The following is a 26,084-nucleotide window of genomic DNA, read 5'->3' as shown; positions in this document are numbered from 1 at the left end:
GTACTAATAAGATGCTAATTTTTTTAGATACTAGTATGGAATTTAGGAGAAGAAGGCAGGCAAAAAGGCAGTCCTCAAAACTCTTGACGGTATTATAGTAAAACAAGGAAATGCTATCTGTTCTAAACCAATGCTGAAAGCACCAATTAAAAAAAGTTAATGCATGCTTATTCAGATGAAAGTACTCTTTTTAATCTGAACTATTGCCAGAGGAAAGGCTAGATCAGTGGTTCTCAATCTGTGGGTCGGGACCCCATTTGGGGTCGATTGACCATTTCATGGGGGTCGCCAAGCAAGGCTGTCCGCCATTTTTTTTGTCCGCCATTTTTCCCCCTTTTCCGGCGGGTGCCTTACCTCCCTTGGGCTGGGCCAGCTGGTGGTCAGCCTGCTCCATCTCTGCCGCTTGCCAGCTACGCCTCGGCCAGCGCAGGGGGAGGAACCACGCATGCGCGGCGCTCCCGGGCAGGGAAAGTCCTCGACTTACGACCGGTTTAGTCCTCGACTTACGACCGGTTTAGTCCTCGACTTACGACCGGTTGGGGTCGTGGCATTAAAAAGGTTGAGAACCACTGGGCTAGATCATTGGGGGAACACTGCAAATGCTAATAGAATCTTATTTTTGAGGGGACTGATGCTGGATCTATTCTTTTTAATTTTCCCTTACCTTTATTAGTAGTTTCTAAAAATTATCGAAATTAGATTGTTATTCAGTGTGTAAGATGTCTGTTTCTATCTTCTTCATCCATAGACGTTATACTCAAATAACTAAAGTTGCCATGAAATGTATCTGCGTTGGTCTTATTTTTGCCCTGGTTTCTCACTTGGTTGATGCTACATTGTCAAAGACAGATTTGAAAAAAGCTTCCTCAAAAACACTGGAGGAAAAGGTAGGAGAACATGGTTGATTTTCTGGCATTAATCTCTGATTAGCAAAGATTCTTATCAAATACTGTGCAAATGTTGTACTTTGACCCAGTAGTATTTTCTTTGAATATACACAGAGAATACTTGACAGAAATCTATTAATTTCACAATGGTCTTCTTAATTTCTAATTAGATAGTTCTGGAAAGCAGCTCTCTCTTAGGTAATATAAAATTTTCATTTTATAATGCTAAATAATGTGTTCTATTTGTTAACAGCATCTTGTTTATATGCATGGTTGTGGATGTTTTCTTCTTTAATTTTAAAACCAAAACAATAGCAATCCGTTTGTGGTCATTCTGTTTCTCTGTCTAGGTAAGGATATATCTCTGCAATGATGACCCGATGGGGCACAGGTTGTCTAGTATTATCTAAACCCAGAAAGTAAACTTAAGTGTAGCTCCCTCTTCTAGCCGTTAGCACAAAGAAGAAAGTGGCCATTCAAAATGGGATCTTTCTATCTTCTGTTTTTTTTCTGTTCATATGGGATATGAAACAGGCACAAAATGGGGATGAGAGGAGATTGAGATTTTCCTACTTTGATTCTAATCCTAATTAAGCTATTACAAACATTTTTCCTCAGTTTCATCATTCATCATATCAGATAAACCAGTTATCCTGGAAGGTGTCAGACTTGAACGAAGTTATGTGAATCGATCAATAATAGTAATAATAGTAACAGTAGTAGTAACAGTAGTAGTAGTAGTAGTAGTAGTAATAATAATAATAATAATAATAATACACCAATAGTGTTACAGACTGAATTCTCTAGATGAGGCAGCAATCACTATCACTTTCAGCTTCCAATTGTGTGTTTCTGCAGCAACATGAACAGATTTTCACCAGACATAATTATTTAAGAATAGATAGGCTACATAAAACTTTGTATTTTAAATTTGCTTCTATATAAGAGACCTCAGATTTTCCGAGGTGGTTCCAAATATTAGTTTTACTTGTAGATATACAATCATCAAAGCATTGGATGTAGTTTTTTTGAAAATAGGAACTATAAAGACATTTGTGCATGCCTTATGATTGCTTAGTTAGTAAGTCCTCAGAATAATGGTCAATTATTGTAAATATATTAGAAAATAATGATCCAAAGTCCAAAGGATTTTTAGTAGATAATGTTAGAACCATTGTTTAGACTAGGGAAGTTCAAATTGGTAGAAAGAGATGACCAGGGAGATCTTCACTATTCTTCCTTGTACTTTTCAGATAGTTTTGATCCCCCCAGGGCAGCATGAGAGGTAACGTAGGGGCCATGAGAAAGGGAGAGTCAACTAAATCACCTTCCACCCTAGGCTGGATCTCTCTGCTTCTGTGTAGTTTGGGATGTGGTCTAGTGTTGCCAAGAATATGCTGAATTTAAATTTGGTCATATATTCCCTGCAATACTTTTCTTTCATTTCTGGAGAATGTACCATTCCCTTTTCAGAATTGCCATCTTGGTTATGATTATTGACTTAGCAGCTAATCCCATCTGTTTCCAGTAGCAACGGACCTGTGTTCGTAAGTAGGGTGTGAAAATAAGAGCTTTCCCTGTGTTTCCCCCCATCTTATATTTCTAAATGCACTAGGTTTTGGTCCTGTAATTTTGAAGCCCCCTAAAGATATTACCTTTCCTTGAATTGTGTGCTAGCAATCTCTCTAAATCAATTCTACAATAACTTTATTTTGACAGATACGTCATTCAAATCAAACAGTACAGGAGCGTGGTTTAGTAGTTATTGATCCAATGGCAAAGCATATTGTCCTTGAACACAAAAGCTATTGTGCTACAAAAGGACGTGAACACTCCTTCAAGGGAGAAACTTTGGGCTACATTACACCTGTAAGTATGGAGTGAAGTTGAGGTGCAACAGCTGGGTGACTTTGGGCCAGTCACTGTCTTTCAGTCCAACACACCTCACAGGGTTGTTGTTGTGGGTAAAAATAGGAGAAGAAAAATGTCTTGGATATGTTTGCCGCCCTGAGCTATTTGTAAAAAAAATAAATAATAAAGGCAGGATATTAATTAATTAAACAGTGTAAAAATACAGGCTTCTTTTGTGAGGGGATAGGTCCGTGGTGGTGAACCTATGGCACGGGTGGCACGCAGAGCCCTCTCTGTGGGCACACACACCGTCGCTCCAGTCCTAGGCCTTCAGCTGGGTTTTATAAAACCTTTCCACTTTAGGCCTCCGCCGCCGTGTGCAAAAAAAAAAAAGGTTCAATCAATTTCAACTTCTCGTGGGGAAAAAAAAGATCTCGCAAATTTGGAATTGATTGAATTTTTTAGTCCCACCCAGCCATTACCACCACAACCACGCCCACACAATGGGCCATGCCCACCTAATCGGCCATGCCCATCCAATCGGCCACACCCACCCAATCGGCCACGCCCACCTGGCACCGATGATACATAAGTGGGTTTTGGGTTGCAGTTTGGGCACTCGGTCTCTAAAAGGTTTGCCATCACTGGGATAGGTTAAACTAGAGTTGAGGACCTTAATCTAGTTCTTTCAGTATAATTTACATTTGAAAATAGTAAATAACGTAGCAAATATGTTTCCATACTATGTTCCTTTTCTTCTTTTTTTATAGTGGAATAGCCATGGCTATGATATTGCTAAAACTTTTGGAAACAAATTTACAACAATTTCACCAGTCTGGCTGCAGGTGAAGAGAAGAGGAAAGGAGAAGTTCCAGGTGACAGGGCTCCATGACGTTGACCAAGGTCTGTGCTTTCTATCTTCTGCCTGAGACCTGTTTCTAATGCTTCTGCTGCCAGGCTTTCCAGTGTTAACCTTGTATTGTGAAAACCTGCTGAGTTGTATAGAAATATTTCTTTCTCATGGCTGGGAGGAAGGAAGTGTAGCCAATTTATAATAACTAGATATGTTCTATGCAATACAAAATACATTTGATCAATGTAATAATGTCCCCACATTTTTATTTCAGCTAAGAATGTTATAAAATCCATACCAAAGTCATATTAAAAAGAGAGATTGGCACATCTATGTCAATTTTCTAGCCATATTCTCATTCATGAGGTACTTAAAGAGAGAAAATGATGCATGCTTGTGTTTTCAAATTGTGGAGGCTTTGACCCAGTGTTCAAGACACTAATAGAAGTGGCATCTGTAACAAAATATTACTATGTATTTTGATTCCTTATTAAAAGTGCTTTTGCTTAAGGTGGTAGCTGTTAGCGCCTTACCCCATGATATTGTACATATGGGATGCTTAAATAGATGCATTAATTCTGCCTTACTCCCATTTTTCCATTTTATTTTCCAGTGACATTTAACATTCAGTGAATGGTCCCATTAAGCCAATATGGGATGTTTTCCTAAATTTCCCCCCTTCTGATATGGTGTACTTTGTTAATCTCGTTCATTTTCAAAGCATTTTTACATAGTTTTTATTGCTTCTTCAAATTCTTCCACAACCCACAGTACTGTTTTCACACTAACCTTTTTGGGTAGAACCATTGCAAGCATGGATGCAGTGAAACTTACTTATACACAACCTACAGTATGTGTTGAATATATAATGAGGAAAGCTGGATTGGAAGAACATGAACATGAAACTGAAGGAAGAAGCATCATGAAACTGCACTATGCATGTGTGGCCACTCTGATAGCTGAAAATGTAAATGGACAAAGTTCTCATAATAAAAATCAAGAACTTAGTGGAACAACCTGCCTCCAGAAGCGTGAATGCTCCAACACTGGAAGTTTTAAAGAAAAGACTGGACAGCCATTTGTCTGAAATGGTATAGGGTTTCCTGCCTGAGCAGGGGGTTGGACTAGGAGACCTCCAAGGTCCCTTCCAACTCTATTATTATTGTTGTTGTTATTGTTGTTATTGTTGTTATTATTATTAGCAGCAGCAGCAGCACTACACAATACATTTGATCTAGCAAAATACACTAAGATTGAAATACCCAGAATCATGGATTTCATCAAACTCTGCCTCTCTACCTACTTTCAATTTGATGGGCAAATATACCAACAAATCAGAGAAACACCATGGGATCACTACTTTTAAGACTCATAGGAGAAACCATAATGCACCATTTATAAACTATAATACCCCCACACATACAACCAAATGTATGGATACGGTATATAGCTAATACCTTTGTCATAATAAAAAAGGAATAACTAGAGAAGACAAATGAAATAATATGTTCAAAGAAATAAAATTCACACAAGAGTAACAATACTTTCCCCTTCCTGGATATCCTCATCAGCAGGAGAAATTACCATGAATTAGAATCGCAAATCTATCAAAAAACAATCCACATTAATAAAGTGCTCCATTATAGCTGTGTATATAAAGTGTTCATATACATTATTCAAATGAGCATGAACACACTGCAATAATCCAGAACATCAGAAAAAAGAAAAAATGTCTATACATTTTTCAACAGCAAAATGGATGCCCATGCAATTGCTCAAAAAAATTAATGGGCACACATTCAGTGACCATTCATACTTGCAACAGTGCTGAACAAGTGGTCCTTGAAGTTCTGACTGTCCCCGTGTCCTGTGATCACATGATTACTATTTGCAACCCTCCCCACTAGCTTCCCACAAGTAAAGTTAATGGGAAAGCCAACAGGAAGTTGCAAGTTGCAATGGACATGAAAACTGGACTTTGAAGAAGCAAGAATATGTTTGTACTTCAGTGTTGAAAAAGACTTTTGAGAATACCATGGACACTCAGGAAAAGAAACAGATGGATCATAGAATAAATCAATACAAAATTCTTGTTTGAGGCACAAATAACTAGGTTCAAATTATCATATCTTAGATACATTTGAAGACCTAACTTTTTGCAGAAGTCAGTGAAGAAGAAAAGAGGACAAACAAGAGCAAAGACGATGGATGATGAAGGTCACACTGTCTGTTTGCTAACAGTCAACACTTACTTGTTGGCACACTATCTATCATTGTATGATGTTGGGAAACATCCAGCTTGGCAGGGAAGTGGGATCAAAAGCAGAGTTAGCCTGGAGTCACTGCACAACTGCAAAAAGCTAGGTCCTAGGAGCAACCCCACTCCCCAAGTTCCTTGGAGCCTAAGTAATTCTTCTGAAGGGTAGGCTGCCAGATTCCTCTATTATAGGCAGAAAATAATAATAGCTAGCTCAAACTCTACATAAGTGGGTCTGGTTCTTATCGCCTGATATACATTGTATCCATGTATTGTAGAAAGCCACCTTGATGTAATAGTTAAAGGTACAAGGCTAGAAACCAAGAGACTATGAGTTTCAGTCTTATTAAGCATGATGCCAGCTGGATGATTTTAAGACTGTCCATTTCTAAAAATATTGCCAAAAAACTTCATGGACTTGTCCAGGCAGTTACCAGGAATCAAGGCTGATTTGAAGGCACAAGATTATTATTAGTTTCTAATTGAAATATGTTTTTTGTGGATATAAGTTGCCTAATTTTATCTATATTTGTATACTTGTTTATTATGAATAGTTTTGAAGCTGCAATAGCCAGCTGAAAGCAAAAGAATTGGGTGCAGAAAATGAAATTTATCTTCCTATGTGTTACCCTGCTCTTAACAATTTGTACAGTTTTATATTGGGGGGGGGAACAGAGAGTATTAGAGGCAATTTATTAACTCTTTGGCCTTTATGTAATTTTTCTAGCAGAACCACTTCTAATCTGGTATCTTCCAGATGAGTTAAATTGTGAGTGTTGTTATTCTTGGTGATCACAGCCAATACAAGTTTGGATGTTGCTTACAAGAGTTATATTTGACTATAGCTGAAAGGTTAGCCCAGCTGTTTCCTTTATATGGCCAAAGCAGAAGCATTTTAAAAGTTTTACATAATTATATTAGAGATATTCTTTTGGGATAAGCCATATGAATCTTTAAATGTTATCTTTTACAGGTTGGATGAAAGAAGTTAAGAGAAATGCCAAGAACATCAAAATAGGTAAAATTTTAATTAACTTTTCACATTCAAATTCTAGAAGGCTTGCAGTATAAATGGATTTACCTTCCCCCCCATCTTAATTGCTGTTATATTTTCGATGATCACTCTCTTTGTTTGACCTCTAGGGAAAGTAGTATGTTGATTTAGTTTAGTCCGTAGTACAGTCTAGCAAGGCTGCCTTCGTATTCCTTATTATTGAGAATTGAAGACTTACCTATGCATTAAAATTATATAAATCTTTCTGGAACAAAGATGAGGTAGTGTAATATATGTTAACTAAAGTATGTTAATTAAAGAGCTATTACAGCAATTCTGTGTCCCTATATTCACTTGTCTCGCAAAATTTATGATGGCTAACACTGCAATCCCCAGTGTTGAATGCCATACGATCTAGATACAGTATGTCACAGATCTTTCACTATTGCAAAATGCAAGTAAAAGCTGGAGATCCACAGTACATTCTGAATCCTTACCAGATATACTATTAACTAATTTGGAATAAGGAATGCTTGCAGAGATGATGTTGTTAGGGATGAGATCCTGTAGGAAAAAGAAAAATTGCTACTTGGATAGACTAAGATAGCTTAGCTTTGGTGTTCTATGTATCCTTACAACTAGGTGAATGAAATGAGTTATATATGAGGCTCTTCTTTAAGATGGTGTTGAAGTTGTAACAGGTTCATACTGCATCTGTAGAACCAAACCATTGTGATAACAAAATAGATATCCTGTCCCTAAGCCCCACAGTGGCTGCCTCAGAGAGACCAGGCTCAATTAAAAAGACTGAGAATAGCTTTTAACCAACTACTTGAAAGTATATCTCTTCTAGTACCAGCCAACTCAGCTGCTGAGATCAGCTTGAGGGATCCTGCCCATAGTTCCACCTCTAGGTCTTTAGGAAGTGGTGTTGATCCTCCTCCTATCTGGTTTTAGAGGCAGTGTAACTCATTAACTAGGTAACCAGTCTCTCTAATGCAGGCATGTCAAACTCGCGATGTCACGTGATGTTGCGCAACATATCGGGACTTTTTCCCCATTGCCAGCAATGGGATGGGCGCGGTTTCGGCGTGACTCATCCAGCTCATGGGCTGGCAGTTTGACATGCCTGCTCTAATGCATGGGTTAATTGTTGTATATTTTACTTTGGATCATAATGTTAATTTACAATTACTTACTGGTTATTGGTTTTTTCAGTTTTGTCTTATTTTCCATGGTTGGGGTTAGGGTTTCGTCATACTTATAAAAACTAAATTTCTTATGAAGAAAAATAATGGCCGTTTCTATGTTTTGTCCCTTTTTTTATATTTAGTCCCACGGATTTTATTTGAAGATTGGTCTTATCACGATTTTGAAACCGTATTTGGCAGTGAGGATGAGATAGAAGAACTTTCTAATATTATGATTCAAATAGCCAAGGTAAAATAATATCCCTTAGAACTAAAAACAACAACAACTAATGTTATTGTTTAAGTGATAGTAATAGTAAAAAAAAAATTAAAGTGGCACAATGTTCAAGTTAACAACTTATTTTGAAAATCATATTCAGTATTGAACAAATGAAAACTGACCTCTAGATGTTGAAATACAGGAAGCAAAAGCATTAAAACCCCAAAGCAAGTTGAACAATTTTTTGCAGGATGCCTGAGACCTTATCAACAGTAAATAACAGGCTTCACAATATTTGTTGGAGTGGATTTTTTTTTCTTACTCAAATTTTTCTATTCTTTTAGAGTGAAAACTTCGATGGCTTTATGATTGAAGTATGGAATCAGCTAGGAAATCAAAAACAAACGTAAGTCCAGGGCTTATTCAGATGCATGCCATTTTTTTGGGGGAAAAAGTATTTGAACTATTAAGGGCTGCAATGAGAATCATGTTTATTTAAAGCAAGTCTAATTGAAATCATTGTGATCATACCAAGGTAAAAAAAAAAAAAAAGAGCCTGAAAGTACAGTGTAAGGAAGTCATTGTCAAGAATTTCCTATTAAAGAACAAGCCTTCTGATGCTATGGTTAAGTGTGGGAATTTCTTTAGTGCATGCTACTCTGGTAGTTTAGGGTAATCTGGACAACATTGTAGGAACACCATAAAGTAGAGGTCCCTAACCTGTAACGTGTTGGGGACCGGTAATGTGGAGAGAGGTTTTTCCGTGGACCAGAGGGGGCGTGGTTTTGTTTGCTGCCTGCATCCCGTGGATGGGGCTTTGCTTGTTTGTGTGCCCAGTTGCTGGCATGCCATGGCCCGGTACTGGTCCACAGACCAGGGGTTGGGGACCCCTTCCATAAAGAAAGTTATAAGGAGATAAAGTGACTCCTATATGAAGTGGGAAGGTTTCATATGAATTGGAACAGGTTTAGGCATGTCTGAGTTGCAGTGTCAAACCAAATAGTGTGGGATTTTATTTTTTTTTTGGTTTTGTTTTAACAAGGAATACATCCATTCCTGTCGTCTACCTCCAAGGTATCTTGCAAAACTCGTTTTCTTTGTGTTGAATCTGACTCCAAAAGTTCCTGCCTTTTAATGACAGAGTTATTACTGTTATTATTGTTGTTACTGCAGTTAAATCTTCAAGATTAGAATTGATCCCCTGTTAGTTGGTCATGAATTCCAAGTCACAAAATGTCTCTTGCTGGACTTCAAAGTGTAACATGTTATTGTTGTTACTTGAACAAAAGGATCCTTAAATACTACAGATTTTAAATAAAAAAAAGCTGTTAACACTTTCACTAGCTGCTTTTAGTGAAGCTGTACAATTCATTAGTTGTATTTAAGAAAGTACCATGTGCAAATTCTTTGGAAGAAAGCTGGTATTACCACTTGTAGACAAAAATATGTAGATAACATGGTTATTTTTTTCCCCACAATTCTTTTAACCTAACCGGTTTGATTGTAAAAATATTTTGTGGGCACTTGCATACCTGCTGCAGAGACCATTCTAAATAGGGTACCCTAACTGAAAAAGCCCCTCTTCCTTATAGCCACTTAGTGTCATCGATGATGAATTCAGAAGCAGGGCTTTTTTTGTCCTAGAACGCCCAGAACGGAGTTCCGGGATCTTTTTTGGATGGAACCTTGTAGGGTAGGCAAGGCGGGTTGTATGACGTGTGTGAGTTCCGGCATCTTTTTTTTTTTTTTTTTTTTTTTTTTTTACAAAAAAAGCACTGTTCAGAAGCATCTTTAAAGATTCACCACTTTCAAGATTTGACATATTATTATGTTCCATTTTTTATATTGACGGATGCCCGCCAGAGAGCTTAGAAAACCATACATCGACCACTGCTAAATTTAAATCAGTGAACAAAGCTTCTTTCTGAGCAAGCCAGATGGCAACCTTTTCTGTGTTGCAGTGTTACTTACGTTGATTTGGTGAGATTGTTGTTCAGGTATCCCTGCATCCACGCAGGTGTGAAAAACCTCTGTGCTTAGTCTCTGTGCTAACTTTTCTTGATAAGGATCTGGGTATTGCATCTAGTTTAGATTTTCACAGTGCATAGTGGTTATAGGAGAAAAGAAGACGACTAGACACAGAAATGGTTGAAAGGGAGGAAGAGCCTTATAACACCTGGATGCATTGGTTTGCATGTTACTAATAGCTTTTGAAGGTACCCTTCTTGGTCCCTCAAGCTTCATAAAAAAATGTTCCTAGAACACAATTGTTACTGGAATTTACTTTTTTAATGTCACAGTCCAAGAGCATTTTTTTCAGAAGATAAAAATCATAACTTCTAGCTTATAGTCTTTTAATTGTCCCTGTCTGGATTTTAGCTGCTGTGTCTGTGAATTGTTGTTGCATCTGATGAGATTGGCTGTGATTAGAGGTGTAGATGTGCTGTAATAAATGTAGCACGTTAGATCATCATAGGCCTCATTGTTTTTACTGTAATGAACGTATTCTTTCTGGAACCTTGGTGAATGCTGACCAACAACAGATTTCTCTGGCAGGGTTTCTTCCTAATCCTAGCAATGAGAGTTCGTGATATGATTAGTGGAAAGCTATGCACTTGTTTTCCACACCAACAAAAGCTTCGTAACATTTCTTCTGCTCGTCAAAACTTGACAGGTTGTTCAGACTTTATCCACACAGTGGCAGTAAAGTTCTTGCGGTCCTCTAATCTTTAGAAATCATACTTTTAAGCATTTTCACTGAAAACCTCACTAGCTCTATGCTGCTGCTTTGTTTCTCAGTATCAATATCTGATTTCAATGGGCTGTTTAAGAATTACTTGACTTTAATGGGTTTGATTATTTGTGTAGCTAAAACATGATTATTTTCTAGTATCATTGTGGTTTGCTGATTCAGACTAATACCTTACTAGGAATACATAAAAAAGCCAGTTGGTGTGGGGGATAAGGAACAAGGCTAGAAACTGGAAGACTCTGCGTTCTAGTCCCATCTTAAGCATAAAGCCAGTTGGGTGATCTTCAGCCAGTCACTCTCTTAGCCCTAGAAAGGAGGCAATGGCAAACCATATCTGAAACCTTGCCAAGAAAATAGAAGGAATTCATCCAGGCTATTGCCAAGAGTCAAGATTGTCTTGAAAGCACACAAAAGGGAATAAAATTGTGTGATAGAGTAGGAATCCACAGGAGGTAAAATTCCTATATTTTAATATTTATAATTAATGACAGCGTGAGTTCCCTTGGTGATAGCTATAAAAGATGGTTATACAATTGCACAGCATTGCACAATACTTGTTCCAGAAGAAATTGGAACCATTTTATTTTTCTTACTTTGTTTTTAATTTTTATAGTCATTTGTCATTTTTGATTTGGAGGATTATAGTAGCAGTTTCATTGCAATTTTCCTCCACCAGTTGAGTTTTTTTCAGTGTGTTTATTGATTAAAAAAAACTACTGGAATTCTTTGGTAGGAGGGAAATAGAACAGACAACTTAATTTTTTTCCATCTATTGCAAAGGAATAAGAATGAAGCTTTTTCAGTTTCACTAGAGCAGAGGTCCCCAACCCTTTGGGCACCAGGGACCAGTTCTATGGAGAGAGGTTTTTCCGCAGACCGGAAGTTGCGTGGTTTTGTGTGCTGCCTGCATCCCACTGATGGGGCTTTGCTTGTTTGTGCTGACCGGTTGCTGGCATGCTGCGGCCCGGTACTAGTCCACAGACCAGGGGTTGGGGACCGTGGCACTAGAGGATATTTTAACGTTGAAAAGTGAGTTCCTAAAAGCAGAGACGTATCCTGCTTGGATTGGGAAAACCCAGGCTCAAATTGCTATTCATTCATTTACTCAGCCCAACATACCTTATCAGATGGTGGTTATGTATGGGGAAAAGTTTCTTACACCTCAATCTCTCAACGGTTAACAACTCACTGTTAATAACTCTTATAAACTGTGGCAGAAAATGGGTCCCTGTTTCATTCAGTGGCATGAAAAAGTCAGTGTATTAAAAAAAACCACACACACACACACAACTTGAAGGTGAGCAGGGTACTGAGTGAACGATGCTTTTTATGTTGTCATTGGTCTGGTGGAGAATCACTGATTGGCTCATGAATTTCAATCAATCAGAATAGAGTTGGAAGGGACCTTGGAGGTCTTCTATTCCAGCCCTCTGCTCAAGCAGGAGTCCCTATACCATTTCAGACAGGTGGCTGTCCAGTCTCTTCTTAAAAACCTCGAGTGATGATGCACCCACAACATCTGAAGACAAGCTGTTCCACTGGTTAATTGTCCTCACTGTTAGGAAGTTTCTCCTTAATTCCAGGTTACTTCTCTCCTTGATTAGTTTCCATCCATTGTTTCTTATCTTGCCTTCTGGTGCTTTGGAAAATAAATTGACCCTTCCTCCTTGTGGCAGTTCTTAAAGTTTCAAGGTTGGCTTCATTGAGGACAATTACAGCTTAATTTGGAAGGCTTTTTTTTTAAAGCTTAGTGGAGTGAAAATTGTGATGGTATGGAAGAGATCTATGAATACTAAGAAGCCATCATTTCTGAGACAGGCATAAAAGTCTGATTCCATGCATTTAAAAAAAGATACTAATTTTATTTAGGCCAGTAGGTGGTGCCACTGCACAGCTGAATTGAAAAGCACTGTTTTCACTTCAGAGAGATTTGCATCTCTCTTTCAATGACACATCATTATTATTATTATTATTATAATTTATTATTATTATAATTTAATTTATACCCCGCCCTTCTCCTCATGGGACTCAGGGCGGCTAACAGCCTCATAAAAACTACAATACAAATACAATAATTAAAAGCCGAATTAAAAAGAAATATTTAAACAGGCCGATCAATTAAAATTATCCTTAAAAATCCCCTGAAACTTTAAAATCATTAAAAATTATCCCTATTTAAAACTNAAGAGATCCGGAATCGTCCGGATCTCGGGGGGTAGTTCGTTCCAGAGGGTGGGGGCACCCACAGAGAAGGCCCTCCCCCTGGGGGTCGCCAGCCGACATTGCTTGGCCGACGGCACCCTGAGGAGGCCCGCTCTGTGGGAGCGTACCGGCCTGTGGGAGGGAATCTGCGGCAGGAGGCGGTCTCGGAGATAACCAGGACTGAGCCTTGGAAATTTAACCTATTAATCAAAGGCTTATATAAGTTGCTTCCTTCCGTGATATTGCATTAGGCGGTGAGTAGACAACATACATTATTAACACATTCTTGGAGTTTCTTAAAATGTGGGTCTTAACTTTCATTACCCATGAAGACAATTTTATTTTAGCCTTTTTGTTTTTAAATTACTCCAGTAAAATACTTGGTAATGTGGTAGAAAGGTAATTGTTTTGTTTGTAGTTAACTTAAGCGATTCAGAATTTGCCACAAATATCACATTGGGGTAAACTTTCTGTCAAGATGAGCAGCATTAAGTGCACTGGCTAAGACCAAGCAATTATAGGATGACAAAAGTGTCTTGAATGTATTTTAGTGAGTGAATTATTTAATTTATATATCCACCCATCTCATGTAAGTGACACGGAGTGGCTTATAAGATTGAAAACAAACAACTCCACCAAGCAATCTCCAGCATCCAGTGTGAAGGTGGTGAGAAGCCAAAGGTGTGTTATGACAGCAGTGTGCATTCAGAAAACTGTCATCACCTAAGAAAACTAACCTTTTTTTTTTTTTAAGAAAAAGCTTAATTGGTTCAAGATAGATTTTCAATGTGGCATACAGTATAGAGGAACTTCTGAAGTTATATTTGACAATGGCAAAGTACATAATCAATATTTAACATGTTTTGACATTTAGATGGCCTGCTCCCACCTCATTCCTTTAAAAATGCAGTACAGTGTGTTTAACTCTCCTTCTTTCAGGGAGAATAGTAAAGTGGGAAAATATGGTCCTAAAACAGTAATGTTACCTTAAGACCACCAGAAACATAACCTATAGAGAATTTTCACATGGGCAAGCAATGGGATTTGCTTGGGGTATAAAATATGCACTTCTGGTTTATGTAGTTTCTTTTGAGTGATAAATGAAAGTAACAAAAATTATATTTCAGCATTAGGTGCTTTTCCAAAAGGCAGCTGGCAACCTGGCTTTTAATTCCTTGATGGTCATGAAGTACCCCTAGTACAAAAAGGTGGTTTGAAAACAAAAAAACTGCCACCCCTATCATTTTTTCCATTAATCAAGGGAAATGCCCAGTAGATCCTTCTATTTGTATTTTTTCCAAAAAAGAAATTTGCATTTTTTTAAAAAAAGATTTTTTATATTGGTGCATAATTCTCAGTACTATATAGGATTATACGTGCATAGGCTAGATCTTTGCTCCTGTATTGGCTAGAAAACAATGTAGAATGTAGAAACAATTATACAAAACTATGTGAAGTTCAAATAGCTGATCCTATGCCTTTCTTTTTTTTACTTGATTGTTGGTCTAATGTTTATCTTGCAGTCAATCTGATCACTCGGATGAGCATAGATTAACTCTGAAGATTAAGATCTAAGATGCCAACAGTAAACAGCCCAACCAAAGAATCTCTTAAGATCACCCCAGCCAACACTAACAGGGCAAGTCACTAGAACAGGGGTCTTCCAACTTGGCCCTTTTATGACTTGTGAACTTCAACTCCCAGAATTCCTCAGCCAGCGTGCCTGGCTGAGGAATTCTGGGAGTTGAAGTCCACAAGTCATAAAAGGGCCAAGTTGGAAGACCCCTGCACTTAGTATATAAACTGAGAGGAAATCCCACTCCTTACTAGCACTGATGATGTTACTTAATTTGGGCAATGAAACATCTGCAAGAAAGCAATCAAGTTCAGAGAGCACCATGGACTCCTCATTTCAACCCTGAGCTACAAACATTCTCCTTTATTGTCTCAGGAGATTCTCAGTCATCGAAATCCTGGTTGTCCCAAAGGTACTTTTTTAAAAGAAATCTGGACTTGCTTTGTTTTTGCTTGACGATGTTTCACCTCTCATCTAAGAAGCTTCTTCAGCTCTTCACTTCTTCAGAATGTCTTCAAGCAAAAACAAAGTCCACCTGCCTTTTGAAAAAGCACCTCTGGGATTCTCCTTTATTGGTGTCTTCTTTTGAGTCAACTTGTAAAGGAATGTTGCAAGGCCAAACATTTAGTTTTGAAAGATAAATGTTTTCTGACTCAAATGCAGGTTTAAAACTGAGAGACTGAAAAATCAGTGGATGTTCTTTTCTTTTTTCCCCTTAACTCACAGAGCTAATGTTTTGTCCGTTTTACAGGGATCTGATTCACTTGCTCACTCACTTCTCTGAAGCTTTCCATGAGGCACAACTAAAACTAATGCTTGTCATTCCTCCTGGTGTTATGCCAGGGTAAGTATCTTACTTTCAAGAAAATCCCAGATGTATTTGTCTTTAGTTTTGTTCAAGGCATTAGAGTTTATTGCTTCTGAAAGCCCAATTTTCTTTGTAGTGAAACAAGTGTTCTCACTACATTCCAGGATAAAAATGCCTGACTCAACATTTTGGGTGGTGGTGGGAAACTAGTCTTGAGTTTGAGGTACAAATGACAATATGATTGTGCTAAGATGAAATCCCTTCAGGTAACCAATCAGTGAAAAATATTCTAAAGTTAGAGATATATTGAAAAATAATAGAAGACAACACCACTGGTAGTAATTTTAAATGGAAAGTAGACTATGAGCTTTTAGAATAGAAAGACGCTCCTCATGGGGATGCTAATCATGATGCATTCAGCATATATTATAACCACATTAAATATTTTATTATTAAATTTCTTTACTGCCCATCTCATCTAAGTGACTGTAGGAGCTTTACAACAACATAATGAAACAATATAAACACATGACTTAAAGCACTGTTAAAAACAGAATTAAGAATTTACAGGTTATAGATGAAAATCAAAGTTAAAAAAAATCAGAAAACTAAAAAATTAACAAGGTGGATGGAGTGCTCTCAAGTCACCAACCATCCCCAGAGCTGCATCACACTCTTAGGTCCTCATGCTAATTGGCAAAACCAGGTCTTAATGCTCTTCTGGAAAACCAGATGAATGAGGGTGTGCCTTACCGTAGAGCAGGGGTGTCAAATTCGCCACGTAATGTGTCACGACGTATCGTGACTTTTTTTCCATTGCCAGCAATGGGGTGGGCGCGGTTTCGGCATAACATATCCGGCCCGCAGGCCGGCAGTTTGACACCCCTGTCTTAGTGGGGTAAGATGTTCCAAAGGGCTGGAGCAACAACAGAGAAGGTCCTCCTTGATCCCACCAGTCGAAACTCTTTGGCCAATGGGATTTACAGCATGATCCCCTCTTTGACCAGGTGGGATGAGTCAGTGTAAGTGGGATGAGGCAGCTCCTCAGGTCCCTGGTCCCATGCCATGAAGGGCTTTAAAGGTGATAACCAAGAGCTTCTTTGGACCCAGAAACAAACTGGTGCAGCTCACATAGCAGAAGTGTTGCATGTAACAAATTAGAGGCGCCTAAAACTACTTATGCCACTGCATTCTGCACCAGTTGCAGCTACCAGATACTCTTCAAGGGTAGCCCCATGTAGAGTGCATTGCAGTAGTCCATCCGGAAGATAACCAGGGCATGAGTGACTGAAAGGAAGGATAAGTATTATAGTTAATATATAATTATCAATAAAATAAAAAGAAATAATAAAAATATATGACGACATATGCAGACTAAACATTATCTAATTCAAGTTTCTTTTGCCTATGCCAAATGTTTAATGTAGTTTATGGCTAACTTACAAAGTATTATTTTGTAACAGTTGAGAAAGGAAGCTGCACTTGCTAATATTTTAATGATTTTTGAAGACAGTTTTTGATCGGAAGTACACCAAATATTTCAATCTGTCAATTGTACCGTGTGTTAAATATATATATTCTCCCTCTTCACAGCTTGACTATTTTAAATGCAGCCTAGATTTCATAATTCATAATTTCATGACTGGCGCTCAATTGCACTCCATTTCAAAGAGAACCGTGTCATATGTGCAAAACATCTGTTTTGGATTTCTAGTGTTGATGCTTGATTTTCAGTTGTCAGTTGCCATTTAAAATAACACAAGATCTATTTGGATCTACCACCCAATTTTATGCTTACCAACGTGACAACCTATTAATATTGTAAGTTGTTCAGCACCTGCATTTTTCATTATCTACATCCTATAATTTGCTGTGACTTTGAATTAGTTCATAGGTCTCTGCAGACATAATGGGCATATGAGTATTGGTAGCCCTTGACTTAGGACCACAGTTAAGCCCAAAATGGCTAAACAACACGGGTGAGTTTTGCCCCATTTTGCAACTTTTCTTGTCACAGTTGTTAAATGAATCACTACAGTTGTTAAGTTAGTAACACGGTTGTTAAATGAACCTGGCTTCTGCATTGACTTTGCTTGTCAGAAGGTTGCAAAAGGTGATCAGATGACCCCAGGACCCTGCCACCGTCATAAATTCATGCCAGTTGCTAAGCATCCAAATTTTGATCATGTGACCATGGGGATGCTGCAACAGTCATAAGTGTGAAAAACGGTCATAAGTCACTTTTTTTCCAGTGCAGCTGTAACTTTGAGCAGTCACTGAATGGTTGTAAGCCAAAGGCTACCTGTACAAGAGGCTGGGATTTGGATCATAATACATGTTACATTTTTGGTGTTTAAAGGTTGTTTCCCAGGTCTGTGGGTAAACTTTGCACAGACTATTTGGCATCACTACCCTGTATAAGCCTTTGGGCATCTTTTGATCTTCTACAATACATTATAGGATTAGGAGCTTATTTATTATTACTTGTACTATAGTGAGAAGTTGTGCATGGAAACATTTTGTATAAACTTGCATATCATCTTGATGTGCTCATACATATTATCATTTATACCCTGCTGAAGCATTTATTTATTTTTGTGCTGCCACTTAGTCTATAGGGAAATATAGCATCCTAACATGAGAAAACCAAGCAGAAATATTGATCTGTTTATTTTAGTTTTAAAGCAGATTGTCCCCGCTTGTTAATTGTAGCCTATTTCAGAAGGCAAATGAGCCCTCTGAAATAATCTGCCACTTCTACAACATTAATCATTATTACAATAAAACTTCTCATAAAGTTAATGCATTCCATTCAAGATCTAGGATAATTGCATCAAATAATAGATGTTTTAAAGTGCTTTCATATATTTTGAATGTTAAATAGAAAATGGGCAGGCTTTCAAATTGTTTATTCTCTTTTCATTCTCTTCTTACATTTCCCCAACTCTTTATAGCAGGCATGTCAAACACACGGCCTGTGGACCAGATACGGCCCATGCAGGCCACACTCACTCCGGCCCGACAAGGGCAAAACAAGTCCCGATACATCACCATATGGCCTGCGATACAATCGGGTTTGACACCCCTGCTTTTTAGAATCTGAGTTGCTTCAATGTGCATGGTATTCCATATGCATCTTTTTTGGGGGGGGGGTCTCAAATACATTTGTGTAAAACTAAATCTTTTGAGTGTGTTGGGAGGAAGCTGCTAAGTCCTTAGCATTGAAGACCAGCATAGCCATTAATACATTGCAACTTAATCCCACTCCATAGAGCCTACCACTGCTATTGGATTACTGCAATGTGCTATATGTGGGAATACCTTTGAAAAATTACCTCAGACTTTAGTTAGCTAAAAATAGGCCAGATACACTATATATGTCTGTCCCAGTTAGCAGTCATTTTATGCTTCCCCTTCTAAATTGGCTGTTCAATTCTAGGCCCAATTCAAAGTGCTTCTTTTAAACCTCATTTTCTTGCAATTTTATGAAAAGATTTGTACTGCCGAGTTTTAACTCAATTATACTGGTGGTTTTATTATTTTAGATTGGTTAGTTTAAGAGTATACATTTTAGTGCAGTTTTACACTGCCTAAAGTCATAATAAGAAATTGCAAGTCCTAATAATACAGAATTGAGATTTTTTTTGTGGAAAAGAGGATCTAAGTGCACAAACTTCTTTCCCTCCATGCATCATTGCATAATAAGTACTTCAGGTTCTGGACAAATAGTGAGCTTCAGGGCTAAATCCTTTAGCACTGTAAAGAAAGATTTTAGAAGAATGCTCAGTTTAGAATAATCACCATCTTTCTGTCACTTAGATAAGTTTGCATCATTGCTTTGCGATGATACGCTAATGGGAAAAATACATCAGTGTGCTTGCTTCAGGCAGCTAGAGTGGAAAAAGAAGTTTGTGGTCTTTGCGCTTAAAAGAATAAAAAAAAAGTGGTCAGGTAACCCAATATTGTGCCAAGTAAAGCAGAATAACAAATACAAGCCCACAAGGAAGTAGGGTGAACATATTTATAACTGTCTATATCTCCTTGGAATGAAGCTTGGATCTGGGCAATTTCATAGTCATAACCATATACTTTTCTCATTTTTCTCACATGGAAATGGTTTGTCACTGTCTTTTTCTAGCTTCCCAGTTTAGTCTACAGCCTTAGTATTTCCAACACTGTCCCATCAAATGAAGGCTGACTCTGCCTAACCTCTGAGCCCAGACAAGATATGTCCCTCTACCTCAAGCATAAGCTCATTGGAACCAAATCCTGCGATTTTTGCTCATTTTTGTCTATTGCTCTGACATTGGAACTCTATACTAATTTCCTGCTCACCCAGGAAAAACACTCTACATCAAGTACATTGAACCTGGTTTCAGTTGGCTAACATGAAAACTCATCCTACAGCTACTGTATATAGCTGAAGTCCATAGATTCTCTGATTTTTACGTTTCAATCTGACATTACATAATACATTAGATTCATGGCATTAATAAAAAGCTGAAAACTGCTTTTCATTGGCATATTTAATGTTACATCATCCTTGTTCATTATCACTTAAGAGTCAAATTAGGTCAAACCTTTACAAATGGTGGAAGATAATATATGTTGGAATATACCGTATTTAATCAACTATTCAGCAAAAGGCATGCAAAATATTAGCACAAAGAGCAAAATAATATAAGTTAAGTTCTTTAGTGAAAAACTGAGAAGATACATGTAAACCACTGTGTGAAAACACTGGTGTTATGATCTAATCCCCAATGGCTAAAAAGCGCTTCCTTTGTTGTCTATTTTGATTTAAGTCTGAAGAAAGAGCATGTGTAATATGATAGCAGTAACAAGATTCAAGATCAAATTTTTGGAAAATGCTATCTTAAAAGAAAAACAAATGCTGGAGATACTGAACAATTAAGGAATACAATTGCTATCTAGAAAATGCAAAATGTTTCATTAGTTCATACATACTGTACGTGTCGAATCATGCAGTTTCCCACGGAATGCTAAAATTTTAGTATGCACAAATTATAGGCCCCAGCAGAGAGTAGACTAGATACACTACTAAGTCTGAGTACAAGAGATTCAAATTCATTTTAAAGAAAGGACTTCGTTGGATGGCCTTGAGCAACTTGCTGTCCACTAGCGTCTCAATATGTAGAAAATCAGAGAAAATCAGCACATTGTATTCTTGCTATCCCACCCAAATGCACACAAATGCAGCCATATTGCCTGGAGATTATGGAATTGTATACAGACCTATCTAATATACTGTATGCCAGTTAGGGAAACAGTTATGCATGCCAAAATTCATTGCCTCCTTTTATAACATAGTTTCATCTTCTAAAGCTGTAGAAGTTGGCAGTATTTACTAATTGCCATAGAGGAAGCTTGGGGAATTATAGTCTGGAATATTATTGAACTGACTCAGAGAAGAAAAGGTTTTCTTTGGAACAAAAGAATATATTATTCCTCATGTGGAGGATCTCCATAATTAGGTAGACTGATAAAAAGTCTGGTCCAGGTCCTATTCCTAGTTTTATGACTGCTGTCATAGATTATCAAAGAAAGTGGGATTATGTTTTCACTATGCTGCAGCAGCAGTGTAGGGGTTTTTCCTCCCACAGGTAGTTTTCAAGAGTCCCAACTGAGTTTGCTACAAGTGTTCTGAAAATGAAAAATGACCTGATGTAAAAGGCATAGGCATTTTACTAGTTATGGCTAAGACCGTGAATGTCAACATCTCAGCATTCATCTGTCAAATGTAGCTTTTAATAGCTTCTCGGTTTAGCTCATAGATCATTCCTCTGAAGTTTAACAATAGATATGAAATACAAAAAGCTAGACCTGAGTGCAAGTGATGGCATAGTTCATCATTTTTGGATAGGAGATAGGGTTACTCTAGAGAGCTGTAAATTGCCCTGTAAGAAACATATATTGCATCAATGCAATCGTCAAAGCGATTTGTTTATTTATTTATTTGTAGTATTTCTTTGCTTGTGGTATTTCTCTGCTCCAAAATGGCCCCGAGCAGTGTACTACAGCAATAAAGGATGAAAACATCAAAATGATAACAGTTGAAATGTACTACAATAACACTAATCAGTAGAGATCAATCATAAGTAAAAGCCTACATCTCCAAATGCTTTCTTCCATTTATTGATAAATTAAATTTGATAAATTTCAATAAATTTAAGCATGAAAAAAGATTCTGTGATCTAGAGCAGAACCTCACTGATAGATATTAGCCATGTTGTTACTTTGGCTAAATAGAATCAGAATAGATATTTAAATTCAACATTGTGGATGGATTTTTTCAGATAGAAATTCATAAGACAGATCTCAGTGCGAATGGTAATTCTCTGCTATCTAACATAATGAAAAGTATATTACATATTTTATACATATGTACTTTAAAGATCTATATAACCAGCCATTTTAGGTAGTATAATCCTGGGTGGCTAACAGACAATAACAAAACAATAAAAACAGTAAAAGCATAAAAACCAATAAAATAGAACCTTCGTGGGGCACCACACAGAGCACATACCCACATATTCAAACAAATTGGGAATCCAGCCTTACTCCATCATCACCCCATGATTTGTGGGAAAGCAAGATCTTTGTGGCTTTTACAGATTTTAGAAATCCTATCTTCTCCACCTGTGCTGCTGTTTTATGCAAGTTCAATAAAACTGGATAACGTTTTAAGCAAAAAGAAAAGAACATAAAAATAAAGCATTTTTAAAAGATAGTGGCTTTTCTTTAAAAAAAAAAAAAACTATAGCCAGCAATATCTGACCTCTAGTATAGGGAGAGAAACTAATTCAGATTTTCTTTTCTGCTCGCTATCAAAGTAGAAAATCAAACATAAAAAAGCAATAGGAGCTCAAATTGATTTTTGCACTAGGATAGATTGCAAATAACAGTGTAGGACTTTGTCTGTTTTGTCAGCTACAGGCCGCCAGTTTTCTAAAAACAACTTGGGAGATGTGTCTATTGATATTCTCTTCAGGCCGTAATAAAAGTTTGATTTGATTCTCTTGCAACATTGTTTGTTATAGAAGGTTTCTTCCTGTAAAAGTCCTTAGTTCTTAAATTATTTTCCAACAGTTTGGATCACTGTGGAATAACATGAAAACCATTCTACTGCCTCAGATTTAATGTTTCTATCGAAATATGGAATTTAGATCTTTACACCATGCCTCAGTGACATTGTGCAGAAAATTGGTATTGTGCTAATGTTTTGCTCGGTCCTGTAGATAGCCAAATGCCATTGTGGAAAAAAAAAATCTGGCAAGATAGACTTTTGATATGGTCCAGCAGTCTGTTCTTAAAATTGTACATTACATAGATTTGCATAGAAAAGAATGATTATTTGCTTTTACTGGGTTTTCTGAATTTTGACTTTCTAAATATAGTAGATGGGTTATATTTTTATATTATCTTCTACATCGTTCACGTCAAGGGAGCCTGTGGGGGCCTGGGCAGGAGTGGGACAGATCTGAGGGTCTCTGGCAGAAGGGGGTGGGGGCAGAGCAAGTGCCAAGGCATGGTCCACTGGAGGAGCCTCACTGTTCCTCTCAGGCCATGTGAGGGGGGCTGGATGGTGGTGCGGGCTGCCGGGAGCCCTAGACAGCAGAGGTCAAATGCCCAACTTTGCCCTCAAGCACCCGCGGCACCAAGCCCAGCCCCACTTCCCCAAGGGACTGCCCAGCTGCACTTATCTCCTCCTCAAGGCTGCTGCTGCTGTGCTTGCTCTCCTTACCCAGGTTGCTCATGATGGGTACGAGGGCAAAGTCAGAGAGAGGCCCATTCCCTCTCCATGGGAGAAGACCCAGCTTTGTATCCAAAGCTTCCTTAGCAATAGGATGGGAGACCCCCAGGATAGGCCAGGAGAAGGGGGCAAGGGGATGGTGAAAGGGCAGTAGGGCAGGACTAAGGCAGGACTTCCCTCAGACCCTTCTCCTTCTTTCCTTCCTTCCTTCCTTCCTTCCTAAGTACAGAGTGGTGGGAAAATATTTGAGATGAGGGAGGGAGAAAAACAGGCAAGAAACGCAGCTGGGGAGGTGTCACCCTTCGTGAGGAATGAAGAAATGCACCATCGCCTTGAAGTGACCAGCGCATGGCCCTCACCTACTTCACATATCTGGCTTGGTGGGCTCTGGGGGAGGGAATGCCATGAGCAGCGTGAGAGTCAATGTTACCTGCGCAAAGCTGCCCGGCCCCCAGCCTGCCCAGTTTCGGCAGGCAGCGGGGCGCTTTCGTCACAGCACCAAGAGGCTGAACCGGGCGGCACAAATCCAAAAAGAAGGGCAATGCCGCCCAGCCCCCAGCCTGCCCAGTTTTGGCAGGCAGCAGGGCGCTCTCCTCACAGCACCGAGAGATTGAGCCAGGCGATGCGAAGCTTGTCAGCTTTGCACCTTGCTGCCTGCTGAAACTGGGCAGGCTGGGGGCTAGGCAGCATTGCACTTCTTATCAGATTCGCGCCACCCGGCTCAGCTCTTGGAGCTGTGAGGAGAGCGCCCTGCTGCCTGCTGAAACCAGGCAGGCTGGGAGCTGGGCGGCCTTGCGTTTCTTTTTGGATTTGAAGTAGGTGAGGGCCATTTGCTGATCACTTCCAGGCAATGGTGCATTTTTTCATTCCTCACAAAGGGTGACACCTCCCCAGCATGCACCCAGGAGGTGGGGCCGATGCGGCAGGGGCTTGTTCCTCGCTATTTCCAGATGGCCTTGTGGAGCTAAGACTGAATGCGTTTCAGCATAGATGGCCACCACAAAATTGTACATTGGCTCCCGGCCAGCCAGGGCCAAGGCAACGGAGGCCGTTCCCTCACTGTTTCCAGGATGGCTTCGCGGGCCACATGAAACCACTTTGCGGGCCGCATCTGGCCCCAGGCCTTGTGTTTGACATATCTGGCATAGAAGGTGAACAGAGTAGAGGGAGTCTTTCTAAATCTGCTGTTGTGAGAAAGGCTGACTAAACCAGCTGCTGCAGAAAAAGGAATTGTTACAAGGAACAATTGGATTATGGGCTGTACTGCTGCTTTTGCTGGAGTGGTGGAGACTGGTGGGAAATATTTGTGAGGCAATCTCCATTGCCCCACTTCCATTTTATTTTAGCTTAATATTGTTGTTTTAGGTTTCACTTTGATTCAGTTTGGTGGGCGGGCAATGGGATTTTAGTTAGATTCCTATTCACTTGACTTTTGAATTTGAAAAAAAAAACATCCTCACTAAAAGAAACCCCTCTTCCCAAATAAAGCCGGTTTGCTTCTTTGAGGTTTGTATGCATGCATTGACTTCAAGGCTTGCTGCATACATGTATGCACAGTAAACACCCCTTTCTGCTTTAAAAAGAGGCTTGCCTTTCCAGTTTCTCTTCCTTCTCTTCCACCAGCCACTTTAAGGCTAACTACAGTATAATCTCTAAATCACATCTCCTTTTTTGAGTTTTGTAAAAACAAAATTGACTGACATGGAATTGGGCTTGAATAGATTTAATAGAAAATAAGTATCAAACTGATTGCACTTTATTTCAGTGTTGTTTTTAAATAACACGTGTTCCTCTTAGTACAGAGTCTCTTTATTACCTTCATTGCTCTTCCTTCAATATTGTGAGAGAAACAAATTTGTCTCCCCTTGAGGGCTGTCAGATCCTTTCAACCCTTGACCTGTCTTCAACAGGATACTGTCTGCATTTTCAAGGATACATAATTTTAAGAGCAGATTTGTCTTCTAACTGTGAGATAAGACATCCACATAATATGTATTGGGAACTAAATTACAGTTGAGCTTTTGTAATTGAATATATCCTTTTCAGTCAAAGCACACTTTATTGTTTGGTTAAGATAAAGTGAAGTCATAGATACTTTTGACTTTACTGAGTAGTGACATCTGTGAAACTCCTTCACTGAACACCTCGGAATGACAACACTTAGCCTCTGGAAACGGGAAGGGGGTTGTTCAGAGGACTTCATTCCAAAGCATCACACCTTGATTGCACATTTTGATAAATGGTTGATAGATGCCAGCACATCTCGTGATGATTTAATATTTGACACCTTTTTGCTGAATGTGTGAGCATTCTCTGGATAAAAAAATTGCATTTTGGCAGAGTTCTGACCATAGAGATCAAATCATCCAACAAAGAAGCTTTCTATTGAACCTGCTCAAAATGTCTTCTTATTCAGTTTCTAGTTGAAAGTAATCAAAAAGCATGTTTCTCTGTAAATTGTATTTCTACAGAGAGTATATTTTCTGAATGGTTTTGGGAACTATATACTGTTAATTTACTGGTTCTTAGCTAAGTAGTCTTTGTAGCACAAGAGAATAAATCATTTTGTGCATAACCTAAAATCCCATTTGCTATTTTGTAGGTGTGTAACATATAGGTAAGATGGTGCTATCCATGTGTAAAATCCCATTTGATTTTAAAAGGCATTGCTTTCATTTTGGTCTGTTAAATCAAAAATCCCTGATAATTTAAATACATAT

The 26,084-nt window shown here is 38.5% G+C and overlaps 1 protein-coding gene across 1 annotated transcript in view; it reads left to right on the top strand.

Moving 5' to 3' along the window:
- CHID1 (chitinase domain containing 1) overlaps window positions 1–26,084 on the top strand; it is a 49,485-nt gene that overhangs the window by 2,578 nt on the left and 20,823 nt on the right. The window contains exons 2-8 of the mRNA XM_015821215.1: window positions 749–887; window positions 2,607–2,756; window positions 3,509–3,641; window positions 6,822–6,866; window positions 8,176–8,282; window positions 8,597–8,658; window positions 15,534–15,626. Of these exons, the coding sequence (XP_015676701.1) occupies window positions 777–887; window positions 2,607–2,756; window positions 3,509–3,641; window positions 6,822–6,866; window positions 8,176–8,282; window positions 8,597–8,658; window positions 15,534–15,626 (701 nt within the window). The 5' untranslated portion in view covers window positions 749–776. The remainder of the gene's footprint in view (window positions 1–748; window positions 888–2,606; window positions 2,757–3,508; window positions 3,642–6,821; window positions 6,867–8,175; window positions 8,283–8,596; window positions 8,659–15,533; window positions 15,627–26,084) is intronic.

This window comes from Protobothrops mucrosquamatus, unplaced genomic scaffold (genome assembly GCF_001527695.2).
Source record: "Protobothrops mucrosquamatus isolate PMUCROS unplaced genomic scaffold, P.Mucros_1.0 scaffold_162, whole genome shotgun sequence".
Classification (NCBI taxonomy): Eukaryota; Metazoa; Chordata; class Lepidosauria; order Squamata; family Viperidae; genus Protobothrops; species Protobothrops mucrosquamatus.
The sequence above is the reverse complement of the archived record's forward strand: the minus strand, read 5'-3'. Positions and strand labels throughout refer to the sequence as shown.